The sequence below is a fragment of the Vulpes lagopus genome, chromosome 21 (assembly GCF_018345385.1).
Source record: "Vulpes lagopus strain Blue_001 chromosome 21, ASM1834538v1, whole genome shotgun sequence".
In the NCBI taxonomy this organism is placed as follows: domain Eukaryota; kingdom Metazoa; phylum Chordata; class Mammalia; order Carnivora; family Canidae; genus Vulpes; species Vulpes lagopus.
This window is the reverse complement of record NC_054844.1, coordinates 36,049,661-36,063,322: the sequence shown is the minus strand read 5'-3', so window position 1 is coordinate 36,063,322 and position 13,662 is coordinate 36,049,661. Positions and strand designations below refer to the sequence as shown.

The following is a 13,662-nucleotide window of genomic DNA, read 5'->3' as shown; positions in this document are numbered from 1 at the left end:
ATATATACAACTCTGGAAAGATGATTCTACTTTTATCTTCCAAAAGAATGTATAATGATTATCAGAAAAACCTACTACTTTCTCAAGACAATGTGCTCTGAAAGATTCCTTAAAAAAAAAAAAATCAATGTTATAAAAAAAAGAGTAAAATGCTTCTTCTAAACAACTATCCACTTACTACAATTTCAGTGATTTGTAGAATTGTAATATTAGTATTTAGAAGGATACAGTTTTTTAAGAGTATAATTATATCTGAGCAGGTGCCATTTTTCTGTTGCTGGGGAAAAAAAAGCATTTCAAAGTGGACAAAGTCACAGCAGTAGGTTCACAATTACTCTGAAGAGATGCATAAATATGTTTGATGACATGAATAAGTAACTGCACTGTTTCACTACTTTTTAGGCTGCAGTTCAGTAATATGCAACATACATGTTTATAAGTGGCATTCATACAAATTATATGCTGCTTTGCTCATCCATTTATCTCAGAGGTGTAGATATTTAATCCCCCAATAATGTGCCTGAGAACCATCTTCTTTTTCCATGTTGTCACTTCTACTAGGCTTGCCTGAAAATATGGCTCTCTCTGAGAATAAAGCCCAGTAGCTTTTTCACATAAGAATATTTTATTTACATGCCCACTTTTCCCCCGTGTTACTTTAATTTCTGGATTATTTTTAAGTTTGGTGAGATTTTGGGACTTGTAAGCCAAAAAGATAGTGTTTATAGGATAGCATCTTTTGAGTATTATGTTCAAGCTAAATACTGTGAATTCTTAACCTAAATCAAGAAAAAGGACAAAAATGAAATGAATCGAATTCACCTCAACAATTCACAGAACTTGTTGTGTCCCAAATCGAGGCCCAAATACCTTGAGGTGTTTGCCAGGCATCTGCTGCATAGAAATATAAAGGAGGTGTGGTCACTGTTCTCAGCTTGTGGAAGAGAGAAAATGTGTACCACAACTGTCATACAAGATAGAAGTAGTGAGTTTCTTAATAGAGGAGAAAGCTACAAGGGTGCAAATAATAAATATGTGAGAAAATACAAATTTAGAGCTGTTAGGAAAGGAAGGGAGAAATGATTTCCTATTTGGGAACAAGAGAGTCTAGCATTTGTTGTGTTTTTGTTTGGTTTTGTTTTTTTGTTTTTAAGATTTTTTTTATTTATTTATTCATAATAGACACAGACAGCGGGGGAGGGGGGTGTTGGTGGGAAGCAGAGGGAGAAGCAAGCAGGCTCCATGCCAGGAGCCTGACATGGGACTCAATCCCAGGACTCTATGATCACGCCATGGGCCAAAGGCAGGTGCTGAGCCACTGAGCCACCCAGGGATCCCCCGAGTCTAGCATTTGTATTAGGACTTTGAGTGTGATGTGATTATTGCCACGTTGTGATAGGAAATGAGAGGCAAGCAAAAGAAGCAGCTTTAAATGCCTTTCTCAGAAGTTTGAATTTGACTCCAAAGTACTGTTTTCAAGAAAGGAAATGATGAAAATATATCTTCACCAAATCCGTATGTGGACCCAGTTCTATTTTCTGAGCTCCAGACCCATATATCCAACTATTTACTGGACAGCTCTATTTGGCAGCCTAGAGGAGAGTGTAATTCAACACGCCCTGACCTAACTCATGTCTTTCGTCATCCTGCCACCCACTTTCACTCCACAGCGAAATCCTGCTCTTCTTTCTCTGACTAGCATCAGCCAAAGTTTCCAAGCTAGAAATCTACACATCATCCAGGACCACTTGCTCTCCCTAATCTTTGAACAAGTCGTTAAGTTGCTGCATCTTTATTGTTTCTATTTTGGAAGATTCTCTCCATTGTTTCTTTCTGTTAATCTCTTAACCACCAATGTCAGGCCAGCACAGCACTGTGCATAGATAGGAGCATAGACTTGAGGCCTGACGACTTAGATTCTCGTGTGGGCTCTATACCCTACTAGACCTTGGTAAGGTTATGCAACATTTCTATGCTTCAACCTCCTGATCTGTAAAATGGGAATAATTACTGTACCCTCCAGTTGTTGTGAGGATTAAATGAATCATTATATGAAAGCCCTTAGAATCTGGCACATACCAACCATTGTGTAAGTGCTTGCTTTTATTATATGACCATTGCTTGCCTGGATTACTGAAACAGCCTATTAATTAATCTCCTGGCTGTAAATTCTAATCCACTCAAATCCCTCTTCCAAAATGAAGCAAACTTTGTATAGGAAATACCTGATTATGACTTTTTTTTGCATTTCCCTAAAATGACGGCTTATTGTCTTTATGAGGAAGTTTAGATTTCTTTTATTTTTAAAGATTTATTTATTTGAGAGAGAAAAGAGAGAATGCAAGGGAAGAACAGAGGAAGAGGGAGAAAGAAACTCCAGCAGACTCTACACCAAGTGTGGAGCCCGACGCAAGGCTCCATCTCATGACCCATGAGATTATGACCTGAGCCAAAACCAGGAGTCAAACATTTAACCAACTGTGCCACCCAGGTACCCCTGAAGTTTATATTTCTTAATATGGCCCTTACTTGGGCCCTGAGTACCTCTTCAGCTCACTGTCTAACTACTTACTCTCTTCCTGTGGACATTCAACTCATTCCCTCTAGCATATCTTGCTGACTCTAAATTTTGGACCTGCAAGCACACCCTGACCTCTGATTAGACCACTCTTTACCTCCTCTTGCTTGGATTCATCATTTAATTCATCATTTAATTGCCACAAGGATGTGTATGTGGGCAAGAGAAAGATCCAGAAAGCACTACCAATATGATAGGAAGCAAATAAAGAAAAAAGTATTAAGAAGGGAGAGTGAACTGTAGCAAATGCTGCTGCTAGATCGAGTTAGATCTGCAATGAGGCTTGACCATCGGAGTTAGCAACACTATTTCTTCAATAACTCACTAAAGAAGTTGTCAGTATTTTTAAAGTTCGAATATTTATGTATCATAGTAGGTTTTTCAAAGCAGAATATATACCCCTTATGTATATTTAATTTAGGAATTTAATATTATAATAAAATTATATGTAACAATGAATTCCAAAACTCTATACTACCGTTCAATTGAGAATAGCCTGTGTTTTGGGAAACCCAGGGTAGATAACAAGTCGGGGGAGGTGGGGGAAGATGAATTCAAATTAATTCAAAGTGCATTGTATAGCAAAAAGTAATCATTGGTTCATAATGATTTTCTGCCTACACATTTCTCCAGGTATGACAAGTATATATCAACCATTGTTGTGAACAACTTATTATTCTAATTCTTTATTGTAAACATACTTTATTTCAGAGCACGTGTTCTTTTTGTGGCTGGACACCTCTTTGTCTTCTTCAGCAAATCTAAGGATTGTCTCTGCTTTTAAAAAAAAACATGCATTACCTGATGGCAGAGCTTTTATTTTAAATGTCAAGCAAAATGAAATGATTGTAAAAATCCAGCCATTGCCATTAATGGAATTAAATTTGTATAGTGGATATTTAAAGGATTATGTAGTAAGAAGTATTTGTATTTTTCTTTTGGTCAAAGAAACCAAATTACTATGGTTAATATTTTTCCTGTTTTCTATACTCCTAATCATAAGAATATTTAATAGGAGACAAAGATCAAGTCATCCAATACACCTTATTATTCTGAATAGACCAAATATAGAGCTATTTTATAAAATTTCACTTCTTGCTCTTCTTGCTCTAAATAGCATCAGCCAAATTTCTCTGATCTGAAATATATATATTTATATATAATAGTTATTATATATATAAAACATATATATATATATATATCAATGTACTTTTAAAAATGTGAAATATGTCTTCATGCTGGCTAACAGTTCTGCTTTTAATCATACTCTATAGTCATAAACTGTATTATCCTTGACAAATCAAGCTATAATAATGTGTTCACTATAGTTATTACAAAAATCTTTTCAGCTGTTGTCTCAATTCATTGGATTTCTTGGGGTGGGAATTGAGCAAAATCAAGACAAATTGACATATATCATGTGGCTTATTTTTAGGAACATATATATGACCAAACTTAATATTTAATAATTTAAATATGGCTAAAATATAATCTTGACTAGTCCATGTCTTTAATAACGTTGAAACCAAACAAACCATTTAAGAAAGATGTCTACGAAAGTCTACCTTTAAAATTTTCTAAGAAAAGCAGTGTACAGTCCCCCTGGTTAAAAGCTATCCATTCCATCTCCTCTCTAACCCACTTCTGCTGTGATTTAATTCTTTCTTTCTTGACCTTTACTCAGAGGAAACAGATGAAGTAGGAAATAACTGCTCACTGCCACTCATACAGTATCCCTGAAATGTATTTGGGCTTGTGACCTTTAAATTATGGGGATAAATAAAATGAATCACATATCTTCTTATGGACCTGATCTGTGGGTCAAAATATGTTTGCTTTTCATCTGTATGAAAATGTTTTAGGCTGTGATTGCCATAGAATGGGTGAGGTCAGGTGGAGAATGGGCTGTTGCCAATTGAGTCAGGCAGAAGACAAAATGATCAACTGAAATGGAAGAGGTAAGAAGTGGAAGATTATTTGCGAGAGAAATGGTAATTCCAGATGGTTACTTGCCCTCTGTGGGTGGGGGGCAATATGTGAGGACAGTGTGAAAATGCCTGGTTGTAAGGGAAGAACACCTGGGCCAAACACTGGGAGAAGCTTAGATGGGGTGATGTGTGGGTGCTTGAAGCTGAATAAAATCCCTCGGAGGTCCCATGACATCCCACTAAGAAAGGATTTGGGGTTCATCTCCCACTAAGAAAGAATTTGGCATAAACACCATTTTAACATTGAGGGTATTTTCCCAATGAAAACTCATAGGCACTATTAGAATTTCAACTGCCACTGATTTTTGTTTAATAAATTGAATTCTATCCTTACTTTCAAAAAATATGTGTTTCATAAAGCTTAATAGTATTTACAGAGATAAAAGTTGAGAATCTAACCAAGGTTATCTGGTGTTTGAAGTCAAGCATGATAATGTTTTCCTGTGAAATCCCTAGATCATTAACATTGCTTTAGTCAGCATTTAATAGGAAATGCATGCCAGTAAGATGAAAATTAATTTACAGTTGAATGCTTTATGTTAGGAGGCAACTTCCCTGATTGCAGTTGTTTGAAAGCAAGCATAGTCTAAGCACATTGCCTGCTGCCTTTTCTTGGCTGTAGATATCGATGAGTGTGGGACCGGGAGGCATAGCTGTGCCAATGATACCATTTGCTTTAACCTGGATGGTGGATACGATTGCCGATGTCCTCATGGAAAGAATTGCACAGGGGACTGCATCCATGATGGAAAAATTAAACACAGTGGTCAGATTTGGGTGTTGGAAAATGACCGGTGCTCTGTGTGTTCGTGTCAGGTTGGTATAAATAAAAAACTGTAATCATTTTTATTGGGATGTAATTTGCATAAATTTTCAGTGTACAGCTTGATGAGCTTAAACAAATGCATGCATCTACTTAAGCACTATCAAAATTAGCAGAAAAGGACATTTTCATCTGCTCATAATGTTGTCTCTGTCCTTATTCCCATACCCTCAGTCTGAAGGAAACACTGGTTTTGGTCATTGTAGGTTAGATTTATATTTTCTAGAGCCTTATATAATAAGTAGTACATATAATACATACTTTTTTTTTTGTCTGGATTTTTTCAGTGTATGTTTTTGACATTCTTTAATATTCATTACATATATCAGTAACCCATTCTATGTTACTATATCAATGTATTTCTTTGTAATTGCTGAGTAGTAGTTCATTTTATGGAAATGCCACAATGTGTTTATCTGTTCACATGTTGATAAAACTTTGTTGCTAAGTATGCTAGTGTTTCTATAGTAACAATATCCTATTTGAACAAAAGAAGAAATGAAGCCTCAATGGACCTACTGTGGCCTGCAAGTGAAAACGATCTATTTGGACTGTGGCTTCGTCCCACTTTATTTACCCAGTTGATAATTGAGACTTAAAATATAGTTAGATAATTAACACTCTGCATGAAGGACTTAATTATTAAAAGAAACTGATAACAAATTGTACATAAACTTAAAGTCTAATATAGCCCATAAACCCAACAGTAGGTAAAGCTTGTTGACTAACTATGCCCTTACACAGAACAAAATTTTGGTAGTATTCTAATTACTATGCTAATAAACAAACACATGTATATTTATATATACATACCCACGTTTATACACACAGAAGGACGGCATAGTGGTTATTTCGTACTGGTCATTTCTGGAAATTTGCTGGTCAAGTAGCATTTGGAGAGGAAATCGGAAGTTCTCCAGTTTGGTTGGGTAATTCCTGTGTGTTTGCTGCAAAATGTAACATTAAATCTATTACATTGATGTAATATATTGAGAAACCGAAGCTTCTGTTCACTCTTCTCTCTTTTTTCCTACAGAATGGATTTGTCATGTGTCGCCGGATGGTCTGTGACTGCGAGAATCCCACGGTTGATCTCTTTTGCTGCCCTGAATGTGACCCAAGGCTTAGCAGTCAGTGCCTCCATCAAAATGGGGAGACTTTGTACAATAGTGGTGACACGTGGGTTCAGAATTGCCAACAGTGCCGCTGCTTGGTAAGTATAGTTTACATGAAGTACAGGGACAGTCCAGGCCCAGAATCCAACGAGGAAGACAGTCTTGGCCTCCCACATCCGCTAGTTCTCAGTACCTGCCGGGCCATCATGCTGGTGGTGACAAAACGTGAGCCTGATTAGATGACAAGATGGTGGGCATGTAGTCAGGACCCATGAAGGGACAGCCTGGTGCAGATGTGGTTCAGCATGTCATGCATGTTTTTCCAGAGCCTAGAAGAAGAAGAGACTTGGGATGCCTGGGTAGCTCAGGGGTTGAGTGTCTGCCTTTGGCTCAGAGCATGATCCCAGGGACATGGGATGGAATCCGCATCAGACTCCCCACAGGGAGCCTGCCTCTTTCTCTGCCTGTGTCTCTGCTTCTCTCTCTCTGTCTTTCATGAATAAATAAATAAAATCTTAGAAGAAGAAGAAGAAGAGACCCTCCTAGCATCCCCAATCCCGTTCAGCTTAGGTTTATTTAGAGATTGTTATAAATAGAACAGCAGCATTCATGAAAAATATCATTTTTTGTCCAAGTAGAACTTTCATTAATCCATTTTTATCAGTCATGCTCAGACTTAAAAAAAAAAAAAAAGAAAGAAAGAAATGCAAAAAAACCACACCCACTTTTTTTCCCTCCTAAATATTTTTATCAGTGCAATTCTAGTGGGTACCCTGTTTGACACATGCTATGAATTTGCAATAAACACTTACTAGAAGACTAGAATTAAATGTATATATTTACAAAACTTCCACTGGAAACAACAGGAAAAAAGAAAATAAAGACCTAATCAGGGAAACACCAGTCTTTTTTCATTAGACCAAAATTCTCGTTTTGTTCTAATAATATAAATGAAAAAGGAAAATTGGTCTATGTGTCTTTATGGAAGAAAGTTTCACAGATGCTACTTTTAAAGTCATGGCTAGTTTCCTCTCTATTTGTGTGAGGATATTTTTAAGGCAATGCTTTTTTTGCTGCTTCTTTTTTATACTTTAAACCCAAAATCAATTGAAAGAGCAAGGTCAGTTTCAGTGCCCGAAGGCTGCTTTCATCTCCAAGACCATGAGATTCAGAATTATGAAGAAAATAGGAAACAGGTGGGAACTAAATTTTTAAAAGATCCAATTCACACAATTTCCCCATGTGGAATAAAGCTGCCTGAAATCAGTTCCTACTTGTTGTTGTTTTTTTTTTTCTCCAAAATCCCTAACCTGAGAAACATAAATGAACAAAGCAAACCTGCCAAATTCCCTTCCTATTTCAGTTTATTTTCTTGTAAATGGACAAAACTTTTGTTAGGCAGAAGGGAATAAATGAGAAGGTAGGGGGAGAAAAGATCAAAAGAATGAAAAAAGCACCTGATATGCAGAAATTTAAGTGAAACCTTCTTCCATAGTAAATAATTCTCCTCTGTCAGGGAAAAGATAGGAGTGTGTAAATGTGATTGTTTCAAGAGAAAGGGTTTTTGCTTTTGTTCACTGTTATTCTCATTTAATCCTTGAACACTCTTAAATCCACCTGCAGGATAGAGCTCAGCTCTGTGATAGGGCTTTTGTAGATTCCCTGCAAGATTTATGGCTTTGAAGGTGTGAGTATAACTATTCATCAGATAAACTAAGAAGTCAGTAAACACTGCTTCCTCCCTCCCTACCTCCCTCCGAACCCTCCCTTCTTCTCTCTCTGCCCTTGTGCATCTGTTTTCTTTACAGCAGGGGGAAGTTGACTGTTGGCCTCTGCCTTGCCCAGAGGTGGAATGTGAATTCAGTGTCCTCCCAGAGAATGAGTGCTGCCAGCGTTGTGTCACTGACCCTTGCCAGGCCGACACCATTCGTAATGACATCACCAAAACTTGCCTGGATGAGATGAATGTGGTTCGCTTCACTGGGTCCTCTTGGATCAAACATGGCACTGAGTGTACTCTCTGCCAGTGCAAGGTAAAGCCTATTAATTCAAGTAGGGAGCATTTGGCCAGCTGTACCCAGGGCTCACTGATATTAAAGTGCTTAACCTGGCCAATGGGAAGCATTTTTTTTTCCCTATATATTGTTTAAACAGAAGTGGGTGGAGGGCCGCTCAGCTTTATTAGTGCCTACCCTAACTGCTCTGTGCATCTTCGAAGCATGTTCAGGGAGAGGGAAGCACATGATCAGAAATCAGAATGATCAATCATTTATATCACCAGAACAGAAAGCACCTACTTAGATTGCCCTAAAGTATCTAACTGTACACATCTTAAAAAAAAAAAAAAAAAAGAAATCTACAACACAAACTTCATGTTTTTTCTTTCATGATGGAAGACAATATTATTTTATTGATTTTTATCTGGTCCTTTTATGAGGTCTGTAAGATATATCGACAGAATAAAAATATATTACATTCTCCAAAGTGAAAATCAATATGGAAAAAATGGGCATATTTCTTGGTTTGTTGTGGTCAGTTACATTGGGTTGAAAATTTTAAGATTTGTTTCTTACTATATTTTATTCCTACAGTTGGAGAAAAATCATTATAAAGATTTTTCTTCATCTCATAGGAAAATAGAACACGTGCCTTTTACTTCAATGAGAACGAGAATACAGATAATGTAGACAATATATAGAATTCATAGACAGAGTTGAAAGCATTCTACTTGATTATTGTTCCTACAAATGTTGATTTAGTGGTCACTGTATTTCAGTCATAATTTTTGAATCAACACTAAAACGAAGTAATCTGAAGGCTTAATAATAACAACACAGGAAAGCAAAGATTCAGATTTTTTCCAACATAGCACACCCAGATATCTCTAACTACTCTGTTTCTTAAGTGAACAATTCCATTAATTTTTTTTTTCAATAGAGCAATTTAATTCAGATTCACTTAGCACAAATTCTTACTAGTTGGCTTGACATCACAGGGCAAAGAAATATAAAATGCTTTAAGCTTTGAGGTACTATTACCTATTCCAAACCAAAATTTCTGTCTCTTTCAGTCAATGTAATTTTTGTCAATCAAGCAGAGCTTTCTGAGTGAATATTTAATGCATTTTCTGAAAGTGCATTAGCAAATTTGAAAGTTACTACTACTACTTCTATTACTACTAAAAGTGACTAATGTGCATGCAGTATTATTGCTTTAATATACATTAAATATAAGTACATTTAGCAGTGCATAATGCTGAAACTTCAGCATTAATGACCAACAGGGAAATACTTCCTGAAATTCAATTACCAATTAAAGTCAAGTCCATTTATACTCTTTTTAAAAAAAATTTTTTTTTAAGTAATTCCTACACCCAACAGGGGGCTCTAACTCACAACCCTGATATTAAAAGTCACATGATCCACCAACTGAGCCAGCCAGGTACCCCATATACACTCTTTATCTAAGATTATCATTCTGAGTAATGACTACAAAAATATATACCAGGTGATAGGATGAGAAACACACCAAATGTGATTCACACTGATATTTCCAACTAAAAAAAATGAGCTCAGTAATAGAAAAACATGAGAGTGTTTTCTGGGGTGAAGAGCATGAATAAGTTTGTCATTTGCTGTCTTATAAACAACTAGTAGGATTTTTTGCCTCATGATAGGAATGTATTCCAGAAAGTGTATTTTAGGATTAAATTCATTTTTTTGTTAGATAAGTGCTGATTCTAGAAGTTACTATTTGATGCTGTTTCCCTTTTCCCTTCTTATTAAATATGACTTATAAAAATATGTGCTATTTTATCATATTACCCCAAAAACAAATTTTTTATTATGTTTATTTTGTGTTATTTTAAAAATAAAATGGATACAAAACAGGCTCCAGATATTGCATTGGAGATGAGTATTTTTCACAATTTGGTGCTTTCAGAGCAGCATTTTTACTTCTCATCTCCCTGTCCTACCCGTCTAAGAGTTATTCATTCTAGTCAGTAAATACATTGTGCCAGGTATTATACTGGTACCAGGAGTGTAGTGATAAGCAAAACAGACACAATTGCTCCTGGAAATTATTACCTAGCACCTTATTGTCTAGAGCTATGCTGTCCAATATATAAGTTGGTAGCCTCATGTGGCTATTTAAATTAATTAAAATTAAATAAAATTAAAACATCAATTTCTCAGTCACCCTGGCCACATTTTAATTGCTCAATGGCTACATGTGGCCAGTGGCTATCATACTAGACAGAACATATAAAGAACATTTCTATCATCACAGAATGTTCTGGGCAGCACCAGTCTAGAAGGGAAGAATTACAGTATCTAGAATCAGGCTACCTGGATTCAAAGCCTGGTCAACCACTCTAGCAATGTGACCTAAAGGAATGTCCATTAATCTCTCTGTGGCTCAATTTGCTTACCTGAAAAATGAGAATAATAATAGTTCCTACATAGGGATAATTTTACTACCTACTTGAGAGATCCATTTAACGTTTCTAAGCATTTCATACACATTCAGAGTAAACACTCAGTATTGGCTATTATTATTGTTGGTAATAGAGTAAATAGATATTAATCAAGTCAGGAAACAGATAAAGACAACATTCTAGACTGTCACGGATGCCCTGAAGGAAAGGTGCACCATGCTAAAAGACTGTACAGTATGTGCACCAGTTACCTCCTGAACAAATGACATTGAAAATCAGATCTGAGGAATTTAAAAATAAATAAATAAATAAAAATAAAAAAATAAAAAAAATAAAAAGATCTGAGGAATTAGAAGTTAGCAGGGGTAGGGGGGTGGTAAAAAACGTCTTCTTAAAAATGTCTTCAGATTTCATTTGCTTAGGTAAAAAAGAGTTCCTCCATTCAGAATTTAAATTCTTGAGTCAAATGAATTACTAAAGTTGTCTTTCCTAAATCTAAGAGAGACACATGAACCCTTTGATGGGCCAAAGTACTTTCAAGCAGTTATGCTTTGAGCTTCAAACAATAACTAGAGATGTGTCCACTTGAGAAATAAATATGAAGGGAAGAAGGATTAGAGGGTCATTTTCTTTAATAAGCAATTACCAAGCAGCCAATTTGAAAATTGGAAACCAGAGGGCTACTTTTAATTCCTGGGCAGACTCTAGATGTATTATTATTGAAATAATTGAGGTATAAAGAAAATTAGAGTTTTAAGGATGAAGCTCATAACTTCGTAAACTTTACTTTCATATATCAGGAACAGCAGACATGAAGTTTAGAAAGCAGGGTTCTGTACTAACATTAGAATGAATAACTAGATCTATCTATGGAAACAAATGGCCCATAAATGAGAACATTAAAGTGAAGACTTTCAGGTATGATCAGGAAAGATTTGCAAATCAATAGAGGAAGAAAGGATTATTCTATACATGTTGGAATCAACAGACAGAAGTTTGAGGGAAGTAATTTTATCTGCTTATCATATATAAAAACAGATTTTACATGGAAGAAATGTTAGATATTAAAAATAAAAAGAAGATGTAATCAAATATTGACATTCTGAAAGGGAGAGGCCTTTTCTAACTTAAAGTGAGAAAATACACCTCAAAGAAAATTTGAGCTTCTGTAGATAAACAAAATTAGCAAAATAAAAGTCACAACTAGAGACTGGAAAAATATTCTTCTGGAAAATATGATTTCTTTGTTAAATTAAAAACATATAAAGTTAACAAGAAAAAACACTATTTCCCCATAAATAAATCAGTAAAGAATGTATTAACAATTCACTGAAAAAATACAGCTATTAAATAAAAAGGGAATTATTCAACCTTTAAGTAATTAAAATTCTAATGTAAACTAACATAATGAATTTTTATTTTCACATACTACAGTAAAATAAAAATACCTCACAAAGATTTCCAATGCTGACGGATGTACTGGAACTGTAACGCTTATGAATTGTTAGTGACATTGAAAAATACCTGTCAACAGCCACATATATACCTTTTTGCCTACTCTCTGTCCCAACTCAAACATCTTTTGTCCCAATAATCCCAGGTCTAAGAATATAATCTAAAGAAATACTCTAAAATATGGAAGGTGCTATATATGCATTACAATATTCACCTCAATATTATTTGTCATATAAAATCAAGGAAGAAACCAAGATGCCCAAAAATAGAAAAATAGTTAAATAAGTCCTAGTAATTCTTTATGATGCAATATGCTATATTATATTATAATTGTACAATATAATTATATGACTATTGTATTCAGACATTGAAAAAATGGCTTAAAATAAAAACTAAGCTAAAAATATAATTACCTCAGGGTGTTTTGTTTTTTTTTTTTTTTTTTTTTTTTTGCAACTTAAAAAATGGATTTATTTCACAACTACTGGTTCTCTTGTGCACGAACATACGTCAGAATTACCTGCGAAGGTTCTAAAAAATATTTAAGTCTTGACCTCACGCCCAGAGAAGGCTGCAAGGAGTGGGGGCTTGGGACTCCGGCATTTTCAAAAAGCTCTTTGGGGAGTTCGGAGGTTTCCTTCTGCTTGAGTCTCTTGATTTTTAGGTTGACTGGGGTACTTTGCGCTTTTTGGGCCACTGTTTAGGGGTGTGGGGAGCTTTTTTTGCAGATTTATTAGCAGTAGTAAAGAACCTGGCTCCTGGCTTTTTGGTCTTCTGTTTTGGGTCTTTTTTCCCCAGTGAAGAGTTTCTTTCTTTCTCTGCCTCTTCTTTGATTTTTGGCTTCTTCTCCGGGCCGTTACCTGTTTAATTGACAACTGGCCGTCCAAAGGCTCGTACAGCCCCGGTGCTCTGTACCCGTGTCCCTCCTGAGACCCAAGGAACTGGGGATACCTTTGCTACTTGTGACCCCACTGCAGGACAACTGTCCCACCTCTTTTCTTCCCACGTAATGAAAACTTTTCCCAGAGAGAGGCATCAATGTGGCCGGGATTCCAGGAGAGACCATATCCTGTCTCCCAGTCTTGGGTTGTTTGTCTTGATGGCCGTGGAGTTTTGAACCTACCCCCTGGTCTGAATGAGGAGTATATTATTTTAATGTATTAATAGTATTTTTATATTAATATATAAAATACAGTTATAGTTGAAAAAAAAAAAAAAAAAAAAAAACCTTTAATTGCAACCTTTAATTGCAAGGTTGAAAATAA

At 35.7% G+C, this 13,662-nt stretch overlaps 1 protein-coding gene across 4 annotated transcripts in view; it reads left to right on the top strand.

Annotated features, from left to right (window-relative positions):
* The window catches only part of NELL2 (neural EGFL like 2), a 378,038-nt gene that overhangs the window by 358,238 nt on the left and 6,138 nt on the right, over positions 1 to 13,662 (top strand). For all 4 annotated transcript variants that reach the window (XM_041736868.1, XM_041736866.1, XM_041736865.1 and 1 more), the window contains 3 exons: positions 5,189 to 5,382; positions 6,426 to 6,602; positions 8,313 to 8,537. In XM_041736868.1, the coding sequence (XP_041592802.1) occupies positions 5,189 to 5,382; positions 6,426 to 6,602; positions 8,313 to 8,537 (596 nt within the window). The remainder of the gene's footprint in view (positions 1 to 5,188; positions 5,383 to 6,425; positions 6,603 to 8,312; positions 8,538 to 13,662) is intronic.